At 45.0% G+C, this 24,652-nt stretch overlaps 1 protein-coding gene and 1 gene segment (V, D, J or C); both read right to left on the bottom strand.

The window, feature by feature from the left end:
- The window catches only part of LOC148046865 (Ig gamma chain C region-like), a 112,018-nt gene that overhangs the window by 55,293 nt on the left and 32,073 nt on the right, over positions 1 to 24,652 (bottom strand).
- LOC106538676 (uncharacterized) overlaps positions 1 to 24,652 on the bottom strand; it is a 75,436-nt gene that overhangs the window by 20,629 nt on the left and 30,155 nt on the right. The window contains exons 2-6 of the mRNA XM_087714209.1: positions 19,345 to 19,650; positions 17,887 to 18,222; positions 16,204 to 16,527; positions 9,015 to 9,335; positions 3,319 to 3,615 (exon numbers count right to left, since the gene is read on the bottom strand). Of these exons, the coding sequence (XP_087570335.1) occupies positions 3,319 to 3,615; positions 9,015 to 9,335; positions 16,204 to 16,527; positions 17,887 to 18,222; positions 19,345 to 19,650 (1,584 nt within the window). The remainder of the gene's footprint in view (positions 1 to 3,318; positions 3,616 to 9,014; positions 9,336 to 16,203; positions 16,528 to 17,886; positions 18,223 to 19,344; positions 19,651 to 24,652) is intronic.

The raw sequence follows: 24,652 nt of genomic DNA, 5'->3' as shown, positions 1-24,652 counted from the left end.
AAAAGTTTCACCATCACTGACTTAGAGGTTCATCTGCGTCCTCAGGGTCATCTGAGTGGTGTAAATGGATGTGGAGCCTTCTTGGAACTGTTGAAAGGACTGTGTTGTAAACTGGAGGTAGATGATGCCTTAGCCCTCCCCATCTTTTGAGAAAGGGCTGTTCAATTTGGACATTAATGGCCTCTTTGACCCCACTTTCAAACAACTGGTCCTCTCTGTCCACAATGTGGACTTTGCTGTCTTCAAAAGAGTGGCTTTTGTCTTTTAAATGCAGAAGGACTATATCTGTAATGGCAAACCTATGGCATGTGTGCCACAGGTGCACTGGTGGGTTCTGGATCCCGTTCCAAACGGTACAGTTGGAACAGGCCCGGCATTGCCCACATGGATGCACACGCGTTCCAGCTGCTCGGTGGAGCATTGCCAGGCACTGTATACTCCATGTGTTTGCATGTGGAAGCGCCAAAGGCTTCAAATGACAGGTAATGAGCTCGGGCAGGCGGGTGGTCCCTCTGGAGCACTGTACCAGAATGGTACCCGGTGCTCTGGCCAGGCACCGGTACGCCCGTACTGGGGCATAGTGCCTGCAACCCACCACTACACAGGTGGCACGCAACAGCCCTCTCGGTGGACACACCAGCTCCACTGCATATGCTCACGGACCTCCTGCCAGCCAGCTGGTGTTCGGGTCTCTGCTGTGCATGTATGGGGTTAAGGGCACATGTGGGGGATGCACACACGTATATGCATGGGGCGGGGTGCATGTGCAGTGGGGTGCATGCCTGGGTGTGTGTGCTTGCATTGCATTTTGAGGCCTTGCAGAGCACCCCCGTGCCCCATTTTGACTTCCAGGTTGGTGCAGAAGGCCTCCCAGGCCCAAAATGGGGCACGGTCCCCCCATGACCCATTTTGGGCTGGGAAAGCCTCCTGCCTCAATCTGAAAGCCTAAATGGGTGAGGTGGCAAGGAGGAATCGCAGGGGGGTGGGGGATCGCAGGGGTGGTGGTGTCACAAACAGACACATGGGATCATGTGTGCATGTGTGCATGTGGGGGGCAGGGCACATGGGAGGGGGGGTGTTTCTTGCATGAATTGCACTATGAGTGCAGGGGTGCGTGCACACTTTCAGCATGCAATGACAAAAAAGTTAGCCACTACTGGACTCTCTAAATCCTTCCATTCATCTGGTCAGAGCTGAAGAAGCTTCTTGGATGAGAAGCCAAACGCCTTCCAAGAAAAACCAGAAAGTCCAATTGCCTCTTGAAAAAGCACCTTTGGGACAACCATGTCCTGGATGATGGAGAATCTCCCTAGACCTCTACTGAATTTGTTTGCCCAGAAATGTGGCAGAGAATTCAGAAAGGCCATTGGTGGCTTTAAATCTACCCCCGGTAAATGGTCCCTTTAACTGGACCATTTCAGGGTGACCCAGGGCCTTAAATAACAATGGTTGAGGCCCCCCAGAAGAGCAGAAACCAGAACATTCTCTCTCTTTCTCTTAACACCCAAAGAAGTAAAGGAGGGGGAGGATGGAGAGGAAGAGGAGGAGGAAGAGGAGGATTGTAAGATCCTTGGTGCCCTCTGACCTGGGTTATTTCCTTCCATGACCCAACTAGGGAACGTCAGTGGTAGAAAGGAGGGGTATTTGTGGAGGGAAGGAGAAGGATTGTGGCACTCTTGGTGCTCTCTGACCTAGGTTGTTTCCTTTAAGACATTTCATACCCAACTAGGGAACCTCAGTGGTAGGGGTGTGTGTGTGGAATGCAGCAGGAGGAGGAGGAGGAGGAGGAGGAGGAGGAGGAGGAGGAGGAGGAGGAGGAGGAGGAAGGAAGGAATTCTGGTGGTCCTTGGTGCTCTCTGAACTTGGTTGTTTCCTTTCAGACATTTTATGGCCCAACTTGGGAACATCAGTAGTAGAAGGATGTGTGTATGGAATGCAGGAAGAGGAGGAGGAGGAGGAGGAGGACAAGGACAAGGAGGATGAGGAAGGCTGTGAGATCCTTGTTGTTCTCTGACCTGGGTTGTTTCCTTTAAGACATTTCATACCCAACTAGGGAACCTCAGTGGTAGAAGGGGTGTGCGTGGAATGCAGGAGGAGGAGAGGAGGAGGAGGAGGAGGAAGGAAGGAATTCTGGTGGTCCTTAGTGCTCTCTGAACTTGGTTGTTTCCTTTCGGACATTTCATGACCCAACTTGGGAACATCAGTGGTAGAAGGGGTGTGTGTGGAATGCAGGAGGAGGACAAGGACGACGAGGAGGGCAAGGAGGGTGAGGAGGACAAGGACGAGGATGAGGAGGATGAGGAAGACTGTGAGATCCTTGGTGCTCTCTGACCTGGGTTGTTTCCTTTAAGACATTTCATATCCAACTAGGGAACCTCAGTGGTAGAAGGGGTGTGTGTGGAATGCAGGAGGAGGAAGAGGAGGAGGAGGAGGAGGAGGAGGAGGAGGAATGAATGAATGAATGAATGAATGAATGAATGAATGAATGAATGAATGATTCTGGTGGTCCTTGGTGCTCTCTGAACTTGGCTGTTTCCTTTCAGACATGTCATGATCCAACTTGGGAACATCAGTGGTAGAAGGGGTGTGTGTGGAATGCAGGAGGAGGAGGAGGAGGAGGAGGAGGAGGAGGAGGAGGAGGAGGAGGAGAAAGGAAGGAAGAAAGGAATTCTGGTGGTCCTTGGTGCTCTCTGAACTTGGTTGTTTCCTTTCAGACATTTGATGACCCAACTTGGGAACATCAGTGGTAGAAGGGGTGTGTGTGGAATGCAGGAGAGGAGGAGGAGGAGGAGGAGGAGGAGGAGGAGGAGGAGGAGGAGGAGGAGGAGGAGGAGGAGGAGGAGGAAATGCTGGTGGCCCTTGGTGGTCTCTGAACTTGGTTGTTTTCTTTCAGACATTTAATTACCAAACTAGGTAACATCATCAGTGCTAGTGATGTTGATGACGGTAATGAAATGTCTGCAAGAAAACAATGAAGCTCATCACCCAATGAGGGAACATCAGTGGTATAGAAAGAAGGGGTGTTTGTGGAGTGGAAGAGAATGGGGGGAGGAGAAGGAGGAGGACTGTGGCACCCTCCGTGCTCTCTGACCTGAATTGTTTCCTTGAAGACATTCCATGATCCAACTAGGGAACACAGGAATACAGCAGGAGAGGAGGAGGAGGAGGAGGAGGAGGAGGAGGAGGGTAATCCAGACACATAGTGTTCAGAAGAAAATCCCAGTTTACATCCAGTAAGTGGGAAGGAAAACATTGGAGCATGAAGTGCCTCATTAAAAGATGGACTTCAGACATTCTAGCTTTGCTGCTCTAGTTCACCTTTTCTGGAAATCATCTGGCTTTTTTTTGTGCTCGTTGGTTGGTGTACCACCTCACAAGTCTTGTTGTCCATTTCTTGCCATTGGGAGAGGGGGATGGTGAGTTGGCTGCTGGCCCAGTAGGTTCCATCTGCCATCCTCTGGTCCACAACGTCTTCCTTCTTATTTTGCGGGCCACCCACCCATGTGATGGCGACCCTGGGGGGCCTGTAATTAGTTGCGATGCATTTCAACACCACCTTCTCCTGATCTACGGACTGCAGGAGTTCCACTGTAGGTGCTCGAGGGTTCAGGAAATCTGTAACGAGACTGTGAGCATCAGGAGCCACGATCGTAAGTAGAAAAAGGGTCATGTCATTAGGATGAGATCAAAAACTAAGTTACCTGTAATTAGCAAAAGGATCCCTCTGGAGTGTAAATAAACAAAAATTGGAGTCATTCTTCAAGAAGCAAATTAGGACTCTATGAATCTTCCCGATGTAGACTCTTTGCTGTACAATGGGAATGTGAAGCTTGGTGAGGTTGTGTCTGAGCATGTCTGGTGGTATTTAGCCGGTTCGGACTGGTTCACCCATGCCAGAAGTGGAAATTGTGGGTGTGCCTGGCCACCCACCCCGGCTCTATGCCGTCCTATTCAGGCACGTTTTCAAGCCGTGCACATGCGTGCAAGCTGTGCTCACAAGCAAAGCGCCTGCGCAAATGGTTGTGCACATCAGTGGTGGGTTGCAGGCGGTACGCCCCGGTATGGGCATACCGGTGCGTGCCTGGAGCACTGGCTACCGTTCCGTATTGGTGCTCCAGAGGGCTCGCCTGCCCGCCCGAGCTCCTTACCTGTATTTGAGCTCTTCGGCGCTTCCGCGCACGGAGCGCACGGCGTCTACGCGACACTCCACTGAGCAGCTGGAGCATCGTGGAGGCATCGTGGAGGTAAGGACACATGTACGTGCTGCTCATGTGTGCGAGTATGCAGCACGCGTGCATGTGGGAGACGCCGGGCCCCGTTGCACTGCACCAGTTGTACCGGCATCCGGAACCCACCATTGGTGCACATTCACACGCTCACATTTGCAAACTGGTAGGGAAAGGAAGTGAATACCATCCCTGATGTCTACCATAATTGGGCACCAAGTACTAGGAGGAGTAACCAGCAGTACCTCAACTAGAACTAGTTTTGTTTTTAATTTACCAATGAAATTAGACATCCGTGCATGAAATGTAAAGTCGTCTGGAAACATTGAATACACACACACACACACACACACACACACACACACACACACTTTTTCCAGAGACAACAATGGTGCAAAGTTGAAATGAATGCAATGTTTTCCTCCTGAACCATATTTAAAATATACAACTACTTATCGTCTTTCTCTCTTTTACTTTCTAGATCAGTGGTTCTCAACCTTTTCTTCCCCAGGGACACCCTTGAAATACCGTTTGTGGGCACGGACTGCCAAGGCTTAACTCAATATTGAAATCCAAATGTTTCTTCAAGTCTTCGCGGAATTCCTGTGATGACATCACAATCAGAAGTGGCATTCAGCCAGTTCGGACTGGTTCGGCTGAACCAGTGGCACCAAACTGCAAGTGAGCACACCCACCAGCCCCGGCTCCTAAGCATCCTATGTAGCCTCATTTTTGACCCCACATGCATATGTGCACACTGCGGGTACAAGCAAAGCACATGCGTGGAAGGTCGCACCCATGCACAGAAGGTGCGCACCTGTGGTGGGTTCCGGATCCCTTTCCAACCGGTACAGTTGGAATGGGCCTGGCATCACCCACATGGATGTGTGCAGTGCACGCATGTGTTGTAGATGCCAGCGACGCTTCTGCAAGCTTCTGCAATGCTCCAGCTGCTTGCCAGAGCATCACACAAGTGCTGTACATGCCATGCACGTGCGCGGAAGCACCAAAGGCTTTAAAGGACAGGTAAGGAGCTCGGGCCGGCAGGTGAGCCCTCCGGAGGGCCTTACCAGAATGGTACCCAGTGCTCCGGACAGGCTCTGGTATGCCCATACCAGGCCGTACTGCCTGCAACCCACCACTGGCATGCACAATCACAGTTGAGACCCAGTGGTAAACCTAAGTGAATCCCGCCACTGATTGGAAACCCCCAGGAATTTGCAGGTCATAGGTTGAGAACCATGGTTCTAGATTATGTTTTTACCTCAGGCAGTCCTTGTTCGCCTTTGCAAAAGCGAGACCCATTTATTTAGTGCTGTTTTCACAAAAGTATTAGATTGTATATTGTAAATACCCACAGTATCTATTTCTTAGAGTTGTAGCGGAAAATTTGTTTGCATAATCGGATGAGAGGAAAGCCCAACCACCTCAGTGGATGAATGTATGGCACAACTTCAAATATCTCAGTCTAAGAAAGATTTCCCCAGAAGGATCCAAATAAATATTAAACAATTGTGAAAGAGGCATGTTCTTTTCTTTAAATATATGTTAGAGTTTAAATGCTGTAGGAAGAGACCTGGCCATCTTTGGATGCACTAGATGGCTTATATAATAAAACAAGGGGAGTGAATAAAGCATCTTCCAAAGCAGTTGAGACATTAACACAATAAAAGAAATATCACCTAGTGTTTTGTTTAGGCTGGGAAGCTAAGCAGGATCAGTCCTGGCTAATATTTGGAAGGGGACACATTGGGAGGTTTCCAGTTAGAGGAGTTTATTTGTAGCTCAGGGTTGAACTGTGGGGTCCCGGCAGGGGTGGGTCTCTCACCCCATTCCAACCGGTTCGGTTGGAACGGGGCCGGCGGCGTCCTCGTGCACGCGCGCAGTGCACGCATGTGTATAGTGTCTGTGTGATGCTCCAGCTGCTCCTGGAGGATCGCGCAGGCGCTGTATGCATCCTGCGCATGCATGGAAGTGCAGAACTCATCAAAACCGGGTAAGAAACGCGGGCGGGCGGGTGGACCCTTCGGCGTTCCCAGAAGTTACTTACTTCCGGGTTCGCTGACCAACCGGTTCGCGGGGACCGCCGCGAACCGCCTGAAACCCACCCCTGGGTCCCAGATGCTCTCTGAGCTGGGCTGTTTTCTCCCAGACATTTCATAATCCAACTAGGTAATATCATCAGAAGTAGAAGGGAGAGGGGTTTGCCGAATGGAGAAAAGTGAAGTGGGTGGTGGATGAAGAGGACTGTGGGGTCCTTGATACTCTCACAGGTGGGTTGTTTCTTGCCAGACATTTCATGACCCAACTAGGGAACGTCAGTGGTAGAAAGGAGGGGTATTTGTGGAATGGAAGGAGGGGGGTGTAGGAGGAGAAGGAGGAGGACTACAGCACCCTTCATGCTCTCTGACCTTGGTTGTTTCCTTGAAGACATTTCATGGTCCAACTAGGGAACACAGGAATACAGCAGGAGAGGAGGAACACGAGAGGGATGCTGTGAGTTCACACAGGTTTGGGAGAACCTCTAGCTAAGAATCTGCCCAATTCCGAGAACCCACAAATCCCATCTCTGTCTGGCTCCACCCTTCCTTCCCCGCCCCTCCTGCCCCACCCCACTCCCAGGAGTCCCCACACAGCCAATTTGGGATGCCAGGTAAGTACAGGGCCCATGCGAAGGCTCGGGGAGGGTGAAAAATGGGCCTCCTGGAAGTTCTGGAAGGCCAGAAATGGAGCCTGGGGGAGGCAGTTTTTGCCTTCCTAGGGGCTCTAGGAAATCCTCTGGAGACCATGGAGTGTGAAAATGTCCCTCCTGTGGTGCAGGAGGCCAACTAGGCTATGCCCAACTTGGATATGTCCACCCAGCAACTGGGCAGAGAACCCATTGCTAAAATTTTTGAAGCCCACCCATGAGGAGGAGGAGGAGGAGGAGGGGGGGGGAATTATGGTCATCCTTGGTGCTCTCTGAACTTGATTCCCCCCACTAGATATTTAATTACCAAACTAAGTAACATCATCAGTGCTAGTGATGCTGCTAATGAAATGTCTGCAAGAAGGCAACGCAGCTCTGAGAGCCCCAAGGACCTCCCTGTTGGAGAATACTGAGAACTGCCTTCCCAAGAAGGCACAATGCCCAACCCCTCCTGGACTGTGGCCAAGAAGACCCCCATGGACTTGTTCTTGAAATCAACAGAAGCTGAGTGTTGGCGTGAAGAAAGCGTGCTTTGACTTCATTATCTCAGGCGAGTTCCCTAAAATGTCAAGGGTTTCCCATAGAAGAAAAATGAAACCAAAAATGAAAACCCTCCAGCCTTTGGGTCCCTCCCCCCCCAGTTATTCCTCCAATGCCCCTCCCCCCCCAAATAATTCTTAAGGCAACAATATGAACGGTCTCTTCTGAAAGGACAGAAATGAAGCAAGGTTGTTGAAATGTTCCATCAGTGGTGTTGGATTTGGATGGCTGTTTCACATGGAAAAACCCATTATCAGAATCATTTGCACAATGCAGATACATGTAGGAACTAGTCCGTATCCCTCCTGGTCTAATGGCATTTGCGCTACCTCATGGAATTGAGGGTTAAGCTTTAGCTACGGTGAGATTTATTTTAGCAAGCATTTCACTGAACCAACCCTAATTTCCATGTCTTACCTTTGTGGAGGTGCCTCTGGGTTTCCTTAAAAATACGAGAATTGGTTGATATATTTATACATCTTTGCTTAAGACCAGGTTATATATTGCTCTTAACTAGGGTGCCAACATTCGCAAGAATTCAGTATATTTGTTTAATGAAAAGAAGGACTAAGGCGCGACATGATAGCAGTCTTCCAATATCTAAGGGGTCGCCTTAAGAAGAGGGGGGGGGTCAACCTATTCTCCAAAGCACCTCAAGCAGGACAAGGAGCAATAGATGGAAACTAATCAAGGAGAGAAGAAACCTAGAACTAAGGAGAAATTTCCTAACGGTGAGAGCAATCAACCAGTGGAATAACTTGCCTCTAGAAGTTGTGAGTTCTCCAACATTGGAGTTTTAAAGAAGAGATTGGACAACCATTTATCTGAATAGGGTTTCCTTCTTGAGCAGGGGGTTAGATTAGAAGACCCCCCCACAAGGCCCTTTCCAACACTATTATTCTATTATTCTGTTACATAAGAAGGCAGGTTATATTCTAAAGTTGGTATTCCACTAATCACAGTAAAGAAAATTATGCAGCAGCTGTCCCTGGATTTTGAGTACCATTGCACACTCATGGGTGAGCTGCTACAGGTTCGCCCAGATTCAGGAGAATCCATAGCTAATACTATGTCCAGTTTGGAGAACCTCCAAATCCCACCACTGGCTGGCCCCACCCACCCTGCATCAGTGGGGCAGAAGAGCATCTGGAGCCTGTTCCCAGTGTCTGCATGCGTAGAGCTGTCAGGAGAAGGGACCAGCTAAGGGACAAGGGCTGACTTGGGAGTAACGGCACAGGTAGATGGGGAATGGTCCCTCCCAAGAGGAGTGAAAGGAAAGAGGAGTTTGCAGGAGACAATTAGTTCAATTCATTAGAGTGAAGATCTGTTCCTGACTTCTTGCTAAGGAATTGCTGCTACAGGGTGGCGTTTGGAAGATATCAGCCTGGCAGCTCTCCAAGCCTGATAAAGATATGTAGTTGTGAAATCTCATGAAATTTGCTGTATTTGCTGGGTCTTTGCTGGAGAGGAATTCCCTTTAACCTAAATAAAAGAGGTTTTATTGGGAGGCCTAGGTCAGAGCAGATGCCTTCAGCAACTACCTTAGAAGGTCCACTTACCAATGGGTACCTTTTCATAGGCCACAAGGGGTGTTGGAGAAGCGGGATGGTGGACTATACAGCAGTAGCTGCCTCCTTTTCCTCCTGGTTCATCTCGGCTGATTTTCAAGATGCTGTACATGGAATATCCCTTGGCTGTCTTGGTGGCCATTCCATTATCGTACAACTTTTCATTCAGGGATATGTTATTCCTTTCCCACGAGATGCTAATCTCTGCTGGGGAAAATCCGCTCACATCACAGATGAGAATGAGGGCCGTGGTGCTCTCGAGGGAAATCTCTAGAGGGGCGCGGGAAATGATGACGGAGGGCGCTTGCATTTCTAAATGGAAAAAGAAAAGAAAAAAAAAAACATGCAGGTGTTGAGAAATGGAAAACAACGCGGCAGTTTCTCCTCTTGAGAACATCACTCCGACTAAAGGAGTCCTTGATATTTGTTAGGAATATAATTCTAACGGTTGATTTGGCAATATACAAATCATGTAACAATGCTGTACCTGTTTCTTTAAATCATGCTGTAAAATGTGATTGGTTGCTGTTTTCCTCAATCGGAGCCAGAATGACTATTAGCTCTCTGTTTCATTAGATGCTGGGCTGATCTGATCTGAGTGTTTTGGAAGCTGGCTGTTAGAAAGTGCCGTGAGCTATTGTAAGTTTTGCAATTGTTAGCAAACTGAGTTCTGAACTGATTATATGATACTGGAGTATGTTATCTGGATTATCCCTTAACTGAAAGACATTGATGACTGACTGTCTTATCCCTGTATGACTTGGACTGTTTGATGGACTCTGATACCTCTATTTCCACGGAAGTAAAAGCCTATTCAAACTGCAGTTTCTCTGTATGCTGGTTTGTGTGTTCGCCAACACAACTCTCACAAAGCTTCTCTGAACGTACTCGCTCTCCCAATGGGGAGCTTACCTAACACTGGTTATGGGCCCAGAGTGTACCAGACGTAGCTAAAGGAGAGTTGGTGTTGATACGCAATACTGCATACAGACAGCTGTTTATTGTAGTGATTGTTACTACCCTGGAGAAGATGGCGAGCGACCCATCAACAAGCTATCGATGATAACCCGGTTGGATGGAACAAATTATGTTTCCTGCTCTATGAAATGTAGTCTTCTCCTGCATAGGGAAGGTTTATGGGATGCTGTACAGAATCCACTGGATGTAACTGATTGGAATCCAGATAACAATGATGATGCCAAGACAATAGCAGATTTTCAGCGAAGCAACGAACGGGCGTTGTGTATTATTGGTCTAACACTGAATGGCCAACAATTAGTTCATATTCCTGGGGAACATTCTGCTGCAAGATGTTGGGAGAATTTAAAGAAGATTTATGTACGTGACACTGTAGGTGCACACATACATCTCACACGCAAACTGTTTAGGGCACGTCTTCTGAAAGGTGGAGATAAGTTAGCTCATTTAACATTTATGAAATGGGTTCTTCAGGAGCTACATGAAAAAGAATTAATCTTTTCTGAGCTACATCTAATTTATATCGTACTCTCCTCACTGGATGAGAGTTATGATGTTTTTGTATCTTCTCTTGAAGTCCTAACCCGAAATGAACTTACATTGACTGACATTACTGCACGACCGTTGGAAGAGTCAAGGAGAAGGATGGAGAGTGAACAATTGAGAGAGAAACCACCACAACATGAGGAGTCACCTTCTACTGCCTTTACTGTTTGAAAATGTTATTCTTATGGGGCTAGGGGACATATAGCTAGATTCTGTAAAAAGGCAAAACAGCAGAATGCCAGAAGAGCTAGAAAAAATGCTAATGTCAACTTAGCTATGTCTACTTTGGCTATGTCTAGCAATGCACCAGTAAACCATGATTTGTGGGTTGTTGATAGTGGAGCATCGCAGTGCATTGCTAGAGATAGAAAAAGGCTTGTAAAAATGGCCACGAGCAAGGAACATGTATTTTTGGCAAATGGATGGAAGGTGAGGGCGGCTGGTGAAGGTAATGCATGTTGTTCATTCCTAAAGGAGACGTTACCAATGTTATATGTACCTAAACTGAAATTTAATTTATTATCAGTAAGGGCTCTAGTTTGAGTTTGAGTTTGAGTTTATTGGTCTTGTATGCCGCCCAGTCCCGAAGGACTCCGGGCGGCTTACAATAAACAAGGGAAGGGGATAAATAAACAAAACAACACTTTAAAAAACACAACATTCACAATTTCCGTGGGGCTGGATATTTCACAAGCCCCCCGGCCTGCTGGAGCAGCCAGGACTTGGTGGCTTTGAGGAAGGCCGGGAGGGTAGTAAGGGTCCGGATCTCCACAGGGAGGTCGTTCCAAAGGGCTGGAGCTGCAACAGAGAAGGCTCTCCTCCAGGTAGTCACCAGCCGACATTGGCTGGCAGATGGAATCCGGAGGAGACCTAACCTGTGAGATCTAATCGGTCTATGGGAGGTAATCGGCAGGAGGCGGTCTCTCAGGTACCCAGGTCCGATGCCATGTAGGGCTTTATAGGTGACGACCAGCACCTTGAAGCGGGTCCGGAGACTAATGGGTAGCCAGTGCAGCTCGCAGAGGATAGGTGTGACGTGGGTGTACCTGGGTGCTCGTGCGGCTGCGTTCTGGACTAACTAGTTATTATTGGCTATGTAGTAACCTTTAGGGGAGATAACTGTATAATTGAAAAAGAAGGTAATAGGATTACTGCCAAATTAACAAATGGTTTATACGTTATATCTGATGCCCAGATAGCTAACTCAGTTTATGATAATGTGAAACTACATGACAAATGTATACATTTACTACATAGACGCATGGGGCACATTAATTTCAAGACACTGCAACAAACTGTTAAGTTGGCAGAGGGAGTAAAACTAAAACCATGCAGTAAATATTTAAACTGCAATGTTTGCAATCAGGAGAAGAGCAAAGTTACTCCAGCAAACAGACTGAATGGTTTTAAAACAAAGGAACCTCTGGAAGTTGTTTTTGATGATATAATAGGGCCTTTAAACCCAGTTTGGGAGGTGCCTGTTATGTTTTGAGTATCATGGATCATTATTCCCGTTACGGTTTCTGTTACTTGATGAAAAACAAAACAGAAACGTTTCAGCATTTCTTTAATTGGCTGAGGTTTGCGGAGAGAAAGATGAAAGCCAAGGTTATTACTGAAGTTACTGATAATGGGACGGAGTTTACCAATTATAAATTCCAAACAATGTTAAGAACAGCTGGAATCAAGCACAAACGCTCTGCTCCTTATAGGCCACAACATAACTCGTTTGTAGAACGAAGGGGGCAAACATTGAGAGCTGAGGTGGCGCACTGGGTAGAGTGCAGTACTGCAGGCCACTTCAGCTGACTGCTAGTTCGGCAGTTCAGTGGTTCAAATCTCACCGGCTCAGGGTTGACTCAGCCTTCTATCCTTCCGAGGTGGGTAAAATGAGGACCCAGATTGTGGGGGCAATATGCTGACTCTGTAAACCGCTTAGAGAGGGCTGAAAGCCCTATGAAGCGGTATATAAGTCTAACTGCTATTGCTATTGCTATTGCTATTGCTATTGCTACAGGCCATGGCTCGAACTATGATAGCTGATTCAGGTTTGCCGGAAACACTGTGGGGTGAAGCTATGATGTGTAGTAATCATGTTTTAAATAATGTGGTGAATACAACAACCGGTGAATTGTCATTTACTATGTGACATGGCAGAAAACCAGATTTAAGTTACCTACATATATTCGGAGCCCCAGCATGGGTGCATATTCCCTCACAAGTAAGACTGAAAGGGCAACATAGAGCTTGACATTTATTTTTCATAGGTTACAAGGTCAACCATAGATCGTTTAGATTTTGGGAGAAGGGCACAGCTAAGGTTTACTGTAATGCTAGTGCTAAGTTTATAGAACACGTGGGGTGGAATAAATTGGAATTTAACAATGATGTAGTTATCGACACCCAGGTAGTCCCTAGTGATGAAATAGTAAAACCAGCAATTAAAGAGGAAGTGCAGGTACAGGAGGAACTAGAAGAACGGGAGCAGGTGAAACAGGAGAGTCCACTGGTGAGCCCTGAGTTGCCTAGATGTTCAACCCGTGTAACACGACCACCTGACAGATATCAAGTTACTATAGTGTGTCAAGTAGATAAAGTCCCTGCTACTTATCATGAATTAACCCTGTATCCTAAGGAGGAGCAGATAGTTTGGAAAACACAATGGAAAAGGAACTGAAATCCTTATAAAAGTTAGAGGGGTATGAAAATATAAGGTTACCCCCAGGTAAACATGCCATAGGATGTAAATGGAACTACAAGATTAAAACAAGTATAGATGGGACTGTTACCCATAAAGCCAGATTGGTAGCACAAGGGTTTGATCAGTCAGCCAATGACTATGATGAGGTTTTTGCACCTAATCTAAAGGCTACAACATTACGTGCATCATTAATTTTGGCAGCTAGGCATGGATATGTCGTGAATCATTTAGATGTAGAGACAGCATATCTTCATGCACCGTTGCAACGTACTATATATTTAAAGAAGCCTTTAAGGTTAAACACAGGTAATAACACTGATTGCTGGAAGTTAAAAAAGAGTCTTTATGGCTTAAAGCAATCAGGCTATGAATGGAATCAATGCATAGTGAAGGAATTAGCAAAGATTGGTTTCAAAGCTGGCATGGCTGATCCATGTTTGTTTAAAAAAGAAAGTGATGGTGTGATTTCATTGTTGCTATTGTTCACTGATGACATAGCATTAATCACTAAAACTGAGCAAGAAGCTACTGAGATTATTACACTGTTGAAAACGCGGTTTAAAATAAAACACCTTGGTGAGATTAAGCAATAGCTTGGTTTAAAAATAGATAAAACTAGGGGAGGATACAAAATCTCACAAACTGAGAAGATTAACCAAATACTCAGAATGTTTAGGATGGAACTATGTAAACCAACTAAAACTCCAATAAGTCAGGAATTTAGCCATGCTAAAGAAGCCCTGTGTTTGATAAAGGTATTTATCAATCATTGATTGGTAGCTTATCATATCTGAGTAATTGGTCAAGGTCCAACATAGCATATAGTGTAAATCAATTAGCCAGGTTTAATGCTGAACCTACTGAAAGGCACTGGCAAGCTGCTAAGAGGATACTAAGATATCTTAAGCAAACGATGCATTATGCATTATATTTAGAACCTAGAGATGACCTGAGCTTGACTGCATATGCTGATGCAAGTTTTGCTACAGATGTGTCTACATGGAAATCACCATCAGCATTTGTTGTATTCCTGGGAAAAGCGCTAATTGGATGGCGGTCTAATAGACAAAAACATTTAAGTCTATCGACTATGGAGGCTGAATTCTCATGTCTGTCATTATTATGTGCAGATTTGGTGTGTTATAAACAACTTCTATTGGATATGGGAATTGACCTACAAGAGCCTATTGTTGTTTACGAAGAGAATCAAGCAGCAATTCAGATGGCATCCAATCTTGCTGTAAAAACTAGGTCAAAACACACTGATATAAGATATCTGAATGTACGGCAAAGTGTGAATAGTAAATTGGTTTCACTGGAGTATTGTATGTCTGAAGACAACGTCACAGATCATTTTACAAGAGCCAAGGTGGTGCAGTGGGTAGAGTGCAGTACTGCAGGCCACTCCAGCTGACTGCTATCTACAGTACGGCAGTTCGAATCTCACCGGCGCAGGTTGACTTAGCCTTCCATCCTTCTGAGGTGGGTAAAATGAGGACCCAGATTGTGAGGGCGATATGCTGACTCTGTAAACCGCTTAGAGAGGGCTGAAAGCCCTATGAAGCGGTATATAAGTCTAACTGCTATTGCTATTGCTATTTACTAAGGCCCAAGCTTAGTAAATTACTAAAGCATAAACATTGTTGTGAGGAATACGAATTAAGATTGTAAGATTTATATATTGTCCTACTCAAAGGGGAGAATGTTAGGAATATAATTCTAATGGTTGGGTTGGCAATATATAAATCATGTAACAATGCTATACCTGTTTCTTTCAATCATGCTGTAAAATGTGATTGGTTGCTGTTTTCCTCAATCAGCCATAAGAGGGAGCCAGAATGACTGTTAGCTCTCTGTTCGTTAGATGCTGGGCTGATCTGAGCTGAGTGCCGTTAGCTATTGTAAGTTTTGCAACTGCTAGCAAACTTTGAGTTCTGAACTGATTATATGATACTGGACTATGTTATTTGGATTATCCCTTAACTGAAAGACATTGATGATTGACTGTCTTATCCTGTATGACTTGGAGTGTTTGATGGACTCTCATACCTCTATTTCCATGAAAGTAAAAGCCTATTTAAACTGCAATGTCTCTGTATGCTGGTTTGTGTGTTCTCCAACACAACTCTCACAACGCTTCTCTGAACGTACTCGTTCTCCCAATGGGGAGCTTACCTAACAATATTAATTTCGAAACTCCCAATGTGTTGTGATTGAAAGAAGGCCAGGAATGAAATAGGACTCTTTCAGAAGATTTCTAAGATTTTGGTCTCTCTATCTGCTTTTGATTCTCTCTCTCCCTCCCTCTCTCTTCTATACCTCTATACTTATCTCTATATCTATCCATCCATTATCTATCTGTCTGTCTGTCTGTCTGTCTGTCTGTCTGTCTACCTACTTACCTACCTACCTACCTACCTACCTACCTACCTACCTACCTACCTACCTACCTACCTACCCACCTCTCCATCCTCCATCCCTCCATTCCCCCCTGCTCTCTCTTCATAGTCTTACTTTTCCTATGTCTCTTTTGCTATAATTTATCACTGTGATGGTCTTGTAACACTGTTATCTTCCCACCAAAGGTGGTTCCTATTTTTCTACTTGCATTTTTATGTACTTTCGAACTGCTAGATTGGCAGAAGGTGGGACAAGTAACAGGAATTCACTCTGTTATGGGGTGCTAGAGATTCGAACTTCTGAATTGCTGACCTTTCTGATTGACAAGCTCAGTGTCTTAGCCACTGAGCCACTGCCTCCCTACACCTAGGAAAAGCAAATTCAAAATGGTTGGAGAAATGAAGTCACGCCTAACCAAAGGTGGATGATTCCTATCACAAATCAAGCCCAAATTCTTTACATGATTCCTGTTTTGCATATTAAAACATTTTTTTATTTTGAAGACATGTGATTCTTGCTTTCTTGACAGAGCAGCATTTTAAGCAATCAACTCACGAGTAGCCTTCTTGAGGGTGATGTCCTTTTGGTGTTCTTCAAAGCAGCTCCCGCTTACTTTACAGGTGAAGATGGTGCCCTTGGTCCACTGCTCCAAAGACACCGAGTGGTTGCTTCTCAACATCTGACTTCCATAAGTGTCCATCGTCACCATCTCATTCGCAGCATCTGTGCTGGGCTTGTTGTCCACAAGCCAAGTGATCTGAGCACTCACAAGGTTAGGAGAGACCACGGTGCAGACCAGGATGGCTGACCTATCAAGCAGGCTTTTGTAAGATGGCTTGGTGAAAAACATGGTGGGTTGATGCGTGCAACTGTAGCACACTGCGGAGAAGGCCGGGGGGAGAGACGACACAAGGATTACAATGCTATTTGAGAATAGTGCTTTTATTTTAAAAAAATCTTTAATAATTCATTAACAGTGACATATTTACTAAGACATGGGTCCTCAAACTACAGCCCGTGGGCTGCATGGGCCCACCAAAGCCATTAATCTGGCCCATGCAGGACCACGAGGCTTCCCCCACCCTCACATCGTCCCTTTGGCTGAGCGCAGGATGTACCTTCGCAAGCCCCATGGGTTGGAACTGAAAGGTAACGCCAACAATTTTGGCCTGCAGAGATCTTCTGGAGTGGAGGGGGTGAAAAGCTGGGTACACAGACACCCCAGGAGGCCCAAAAACAGGTGAAAATCACCTGTTTTTCACCTCCCTCACCTCCAGAAGATAGTTAAAGATAGATAGATAGATAGATAGATAGATAGATAGATAGATAGATAGATAGATAGATAGACAGACAGACAGACAGACAGACAGACAGACAGACAGACAGACAGACAGACAGAGGGGGGAGGCAGAGAGGGACAGAAAGAGAGAGAATATGTGGGATAGTGAATTGGCCCCCTATTTGAAAAGTTTGAGGACCCCTGTGCTTCTTAGCCTGCCTGCAATTTGGCAGTTCAAATCTCACCAAGATCAAGGTTAGCAATAGCAATAGCAGTTAGACTTATATACCACTTCATAGGGCTTTCAGCCCTCTCTAAGCGGTTTACAGAGTCAGCATATTGCCACCAACAACAATCCGGGTCCTCATTTTACCCACCTCGGAAGGATGGAAGGCTGAATCAACCCTGAGCCGGTGAGATTTGAACAGCCGAACTGCAGAACTGCAGTCAGCTGAAGTAGCCTGTAGTGCTGCATTTAACCACTGCGCCACCTCGGCTGAAGGTTCCATCCTTCCGAGGTGGGTAAAATGAGGACCCAAATTGTTGGGGTCAATATGCAGACTCTGCAAATCATTTAGAGAGGGCTGTAAAGCAATGTGAAGCAGTATATAAGTCTAAATGCTGTTGCTAAGAAGCTGCAAATCTTGGTAGCTTCTTTAAAGACAAGGGAATTCAAGAGAACCAAGCAAGATGCTGGTACGCTGTCAGCTGCTCCTGGCTACTGCCGGTACGGCCGTACCAGGCCGTACTGGCCAGAACCCACCACTGAAACCTTCCCCAACCTGCCATCTCTGCTGGTACACAAAGCCAGAAAGTTAGAGACTCCTGTATTAGATGTTCTGTTTTGGCATGGATGTATTTACTTGGAACTCTGACAGGTGATCTGCTTGGATTGTTTCTTACCCCTCCATCATTCTATAGCCCATAAGCTCTTGATACTTCAGGGTGGTAACACTCACCTTGACATTTGCTGGCATTGTGCATTGTGATGTTTTGACTGCCTGGCGGGCGCGTCACTTTACAGGTGTAGAGGTCCCCTTTGTCCCAACTCTCTCTGCTGATGTTCAGTTGGGTGAAACTGGAGTAACCACTGCCCTTCCCTACAACGGATCTCAATACCACCTCTTCTTTCTCTTGCACCTGTACTCCATTCTTCAGCCATTCCACCTCGGCGTTTCCACCACTCAGGCTCCTCAGGAAGCAGACCAGCTCCACATTGACCACTGAGCTTTGTATGCCACAACTGGGGGTTAAGATCTGAACATCAACCGGTTTCAGAGGTTGCAAAAAGCAATCTGAGAACACAAAGTAGAAGAACATTGCTGTTTCGTTGGAAGAGTCACCCATAAGAAATGTTTGTACTTAGGTAAAAGGTGAAGGTCCCCATTGCACATATCTGCTAGTTGTTCCTGACTCTAGGGGGCGGTGCTCATCTCCATTTCAAATCCGAAGAGCCAGCGCCGTCCGAAGACCTCTCTGTGGTCATGTGGCCGGCATGACAAAATGCCGAAGGCGCACGGAACACTTTTACCTTCCCAACAAAGGTGGTTCCTATTTTTCTACTCTCATTTTTACATGCTTTCGAACTGTTAGGATGGCACAAGATGAGACAAGGCATGAGAGCTCACTCCATTACGCAGTGCTAGCAATTCGAACCGCCAAACTGCCAACCTTTCTGATTGACAAGTTCATCTTTGAATTGTAGGGAAATAGTCTGGATTCAGAATTTTTTTTTAAAAAAAAAACCAGGGGTGGGATTCAGCCAGTTCAGACTTGTTCAGACCGGTTCGGATGAAACGGATGTTAATTTTAATCTGGTTCACTGAACCCGTAGTTAGAAGGACTGGCTGACCCCGCCCACCCATCCTCACCCCTCCCAAGAGTCTCCACATGGCCTGTTCATCATGCCAGGTAAGTGGAACCCAGGGGAGGCCCTTTTCACCCTCCTAAAGGCTAAAGGAAATTCTCCGGAGTCTGGGGAAGGTGAAAAACAGCCCTACCGGAAGTACCGGAAGTAAGTCCAGAAACAGGCCCAATTCTAGGGAAGGCCGGTTTTGCCCTCCCGAAGACTTGAGGAAAGCCTCCAGAGCCTGGGGAAGGCAAAAACATTCCCTGCCACTGTGGCGCAGGAAGCTGACTAGGCCACTCCCCCATGGCCATGCCCACCCCTTAAGCCCACCCAGTTGCTAAATTTTTTCAATCCCACCCCTGAAATAACCCCAAAAGAAGGAAACAGGAAGGCTATTATACTGTTGCTAAGAAAACCATAGAGATGCGCCCTTCTATAGTCCCCTTCTCTGTTTTTATGCACAACAATCTCCTTCCAAGTGGAACCTACAGAGTCTCAGGGCCATATTTACTCATCAGGCCTCTGGTGGCCTTAACCTCACATAGTTTACCCTCTTGAAGACACTTACGTTTGTTTGTGAAGAGTACCGGGGGAAGATCATTCTTATCTTTTACAAAGCATTTGTATTGATGTTCGGAGGAGCTGGAGGAAGAGACGGTGAGTTGGCTTGTTGTGTACCGTTCCAGTTTACTGCTTTCCCCTACCATTCCAGTCCACTCCTTTTGTGTTTCTGGATTATCAGGTTCCCACGTGATTTTCAAAGACTGTGTGCCATGTTCAATAAGCAGGCAAGTAAAAGTTACCATACTAGTATCTTCCTTGATGGAACTACAGCAGGGCCAAAGTGGAAGGATGGCAGGAGTTTTTACTTGATCTATAGGGGAGGGGAAAAAAGAAGAGGAAGAGGAGGAGAAGGAGGAGGAGGAGAAGGAGGAGGAGGAGGAGGAAGAGGAGGAGGAGGAGGAAGAAGAAGAAGAAGAAGAAGAAGAAGAAGAAGAAGAAGAAGAAGAAGAAGAAGAAGAAGAAGAAGAAAGAAGAAAAAGAAGAAGAAGAATTAAATTAATAGCAGTATCCAATCTGAATCGGTCACCCAGAGAAGAAATTTAGTCTTCCAATAGTTTTGGACTCATGCAGGAGCCCATCCTCAGGGAACTTCTCTCTAACAGAGTGTGAGAGTTTCCTGTACACCCGTGCCCATCATCCCTGCCCTCTCCCTTCCCCCTCCCATGCGCTCCTCTTTCGCTCCCTGTCTACAAGCATGGCATTTTGCCCCGAAGTGTTTCTCTCACAGGGAGTCATTGAGAGGGGCCTTTCATCCCCTACTCCCATGCCCATCATCCCTTCCCTCTCCCTTCCCCCTCCTATGCATTTAACAGGCCAGGCATTCCAGAGTTATGCTGGAACACACATAATCAGATACACCCACACACACACATACCAGAGGTTTCCAGAAGGTAAGTCATCTGTGTACCAGTTTGGTGGAAATTGCTCATATTATATATATATATAATATATGTTATATTTATGTTGATAAATAAATAAAGGGAGACTAGTATAGATCTATTTCAAGCTATTTAGCTCTCATCAGCTAGCCATACCCATGTTGGGAATCGAACCTGTGCTCTATTGCCTCTTAGGCAGATGTGTTAACCATTGAGCTACAGAGCTCGACTCCTTATCAGCCAGCCAGGGTGAGAGGTATATATTTAAAGTATGCATATATATATATATATATATATATATATATATGTATGTATGTATGTATGTATGTATGTATGTATGTATGTATGTATGTATGTATGTATGTATATATTCAGCTGATAAGGAGGAGACCTGTGGCATAATGGCTAAGACGTTTGCCTAAGATGCAATTCAACACAGGATCGAATCCCAGTAAGGGTATGGCTAGCTGATGAGAGCTAAATAGCTTGAAATAGATCTATACTAGTCTCCCTTTATTTATTTATCAGCACAAATAAAACACAAATATAACAAAGGCAACAGTAAAAATATTGGTTTTCTGTCGTGATGGACTCTTGTGACGAGCCGATTGACAGATGATGGAAGCAGTTCGCTTCCTCCCATAATTGGGGCTTACCAGGGGTTGTGACACTAAATATATACCTTCTTCCCTGGCTTCAGCTGATAAGGAGGAGACCTGTGGCATAATGGCTAAGACGTTTGCCTAAGATGCAATTCAACACAGGATCGAATCCCAGTAAGGGTATGGCTAGCTGATGAGAGCTAAATAGCTTGAAATAGATCTATACTAGTCTCCCTTTATTTATTTATCAGCACAAATAACACACACACACACACACACACACACACACACGTATGTATGTATGTATGTATGTATGTATGTATATGTGTATATGTGTATATGTGTATATATATATAAAACCAAGGAGATATATATATATCTCCTTGGTTTTCTAACTGGATTTTGTCTTTTGATTTGGATTTTTGGATTTTTGGACTTTGGATTTTGTCAAAAATCTAGAAAGCTAGGAAACCAAGGAGTCTATGAAATACCATGCAAAATCTGCCCTGCAGTATACATAGGACAAACAAACAGGAGAATAAATGCACGCATTGTAGAACACAAGAACGCAGTAAGAAAAAAAGAAAAGAAAAAACTCCCTCCCTTTTCCAGCACCTTAAAGCTAATGGACATGAAATTAATTTTGAAGGAACTTGGTTAATCTCCAAAACTGAATACTTCAACAAGAGAATAATTATGGAAGCTATCAAGATACACCCTCACAACATGAATAAATGTGACGATACCTCCTGCGTATCAGACATCTGGAAATCAGCCCTAGTCAACAAACGAGCCCCACTCACCACCCAGGCCGTTACAACACAAAACAACAATGGGCCCACAGCCAGCACTGATAAGCACCAATATACCAATCATGATACAACCACACGACCAATCATTCTACTTACTGAAACAAAGCCAGCACTCCACCACCCCCCCCACAAGATTTATAGAAAGACGGCAGCTCCGATCACACTTTAAGCTGAAAACACTGGCCTGAGGATGGTGAGTGAGACCTCGCCAGGGTATTGCCAAGACAATCTCAATCTAACATGGGAAAACACCCGAATACAACAAGACCAGCATACCTACACCCGTGAAAATCTACATACATACATACATACATACATACATACATACATACATACATTGAGCCCAAAATACAATATTCTATCTTCTATCTTCTTCATATTTCTATCTTCTATCTCTATCTCTATCTCTATCTCTATCTCTATCTCTATCTCTATCTCTATTATCTCTATCACTATCTCTCTCTCTCTCTCTCTCTCTCTCTCTCTCTCTATCTATCTATCTATCTATCTATCTATCTATCTATCTATTTATCTATCTAGTGTCATAACCCCTGGTATGCCCCAATTATGGGAGGAAGCTAACTGCTTCCATTATCTGTCAATCAGCTCGTCCCAAGAGTCCATCACAAAAGAAACCCAATATTTTTTACTATTGCCTTTGTTATATTTGTGTTATATTTGTGCTGATAAATAAATAAAGGGAGACTAGTATAGATCTATTTCCAGCTATTTAGCTCTCATCAGCTAGCCATACCCTTACTGGGATTCGAAGCTGTGCTGTATTACCTCTTAGGCAGACGTCTTAGCCATTAAGCCACAGGTCCTCTTCCTTATCAGCTGAAGCCAGGGAGGAAGGTATATATTTAGTGTCACAACCCCTGGTATGCCCCAATTATGGGAGGAAGCTAACTGCTTCCATTATCTGTCAATCGGCTCGTCCCAAGAGTCCATCATGACAGAAACCCAATATTTTTTATTGTTGCCTTTGTTATATTTGTGTTATATTTGTGCTGATAAATAAATAAAGGGAGACTAGTATAGATCTATTTCCAGCTATTTAGCTCCCATCAGCTAGCCATATCCTTACTGGGATTCGAACCTGTGCTGTACTACATCTTAGGCAGACATCTTAGGCATTAAGCCACAGGTTCTCTTCCTTATGTCACAACCCCTGGTATGCCCCAATTATGTGACACTAAATATATACCTTCCTCCCTGGCTTCAGCTGATAAGGAAGAGGACCTGTGGCTTAATGCCTAAGATGTCTGCCTAAGATGTAATACAGCACAGGTTCGAATCCCAGTAAGGGTATGGCTAGCTGATGAGAGCTAAATAGCTGGAAATAGATCTATACTAGTCTCCCTTTATTTATTTATCAGCACAAATATAACACAAATATAACAAAGGCAACAGTAAAAAATATTGGGTTTCTGTCGTGATGGACTCTTGTGACAAGCCGATTGACAGATAATGGAAGCAGTTAGCTTCCTCCCATAATTGGGGCATACCAGGGGTTGTGACACTAAATATATACCTTCCTCCCTGGCTTCAGCTGATAAGGAAGAGGACCTGTGGCTTAATGGCTAAGACATCTGCCTAAGATGTAATACAGCACAGCTTCGAATCCCAGTAAGGGTATGGCTAGCTGATGAGAGCTAAATAGCTTGAAATAGATCTATACTAGTCTCCCTTTATTTATTTATCAGTACAAATATAACACACATACACACACACACACACACACAAACACACACACACACACACGTATGTATGTATGTGTGTGTGTGTGTGTGTGCATATATATATATATATATATATATATATATATATATATATATATATATATATATATATATATATATATCAATAGCAATAGCAATAGCAATAGCAATAGCAATAGCAATAGCAATAGCAATAGCAATAGCAATAGCAATAGCAATAGCAAAACTACTTAATCTTATATACCACTTCACGGTGCTTTACAGCCCTCTCTAAGTGATTTACAGTCAGCCTATTGCCCCCAACAATCTGGGTTCTCATTTTATTGAACTCGGAATGATGGAAGATTGAGCCAACTTTGAGCTGGGGAGAGTCAAACTGACAAACTGCAGTCAGCTAGCAGTCAGCAGAAGTATCCTGCAGTACTGCATTCTAACCACTGTGCCACCATGGCTCATTCTGATAACGAGTGATGTGGTGGCCTAGTGGTGAAGATGCTCATCTCCCACTCAGAATGTTGAGAGTTCACTCCTAGGTAACAACAGATATTTCTCTCCTAGGGCGTAAAGAAAAAAAAGTCCACTCTACCCCAAATTAAGGGGTTACAGGGTCCTTAGTTTTTATATTTTTTTATTATAGCGGCACATTACCAGTTGAAACTGTGTGGGGTCACATACTGCATCACGTAAGGCCTGTGTGTTGAACATGCTTGGTTTCTTAAAGTCTTTATGGGATTTTATAAAATTCTTTTTTCCCTGAAATATTGTATTTTGGGCTCAATGTCAGTAAATAGAATTATCCTCACCTGGCTTTTATTATGATGGAAAAAGGATGGACAGAAATTGGAGATGGAGTTTAAAGAGGGATTAGCCTAGAATCCTATATAGTCACAAGTGGACTAAGTCACACTTCCTGAATTTTGTTTACCCTTAACTAACTCCAAACGAGGGCTAACCATTAATTGAGAAGATTCCTATACATAATGATTAGCAATAAATCGGTTTAATTAGATCTTTATGCGTGGATTGGGTCTTTCACGCCTGGGATTGATATTTTCAACTATCCACATGAATGTAAGATGTAAAAGACCAAATGTAAAGAAATATAATGAACCTCTGTAGAACTTCTCCATCACCGAGCCTAGGTGGCGCAGTGGTTAGGGTGCAGTACTGCAGGCTACTTCAGCAGACTGTTATCTGCAGTTCAGCGGTTCTAATCTCACTGGCTCAAGGTTGACTCAGCCTTCCATCCTTCCGAGGTGGGTGAAATGAGGACCCAGACTGTGGGGGGAATATGCTGAC

The sequence above is a fragment of the Thamnophis sirtalis genome, unplaced genomic scaffold (genome assembly GCF_051295495.1).
Source record: "Thamnophis sirtalis isolate CommonGarterSnake01/CBP01778 unplaced genomic scaffold, rThaSir2_p1.2 scaffold_4, whole genome shotgun sequence".
NCBI lineage: Eukaryota > Metazoa > Chordata > Lepidosauria > Squamata > Natricidae > Thamnophis > Thamnophis sirtalis.
The sequence above is the reverse complement of the archived record's forward strand: the minus strand, read 5'-3'. Positions and strand labels throughout refer to the sequence as shown.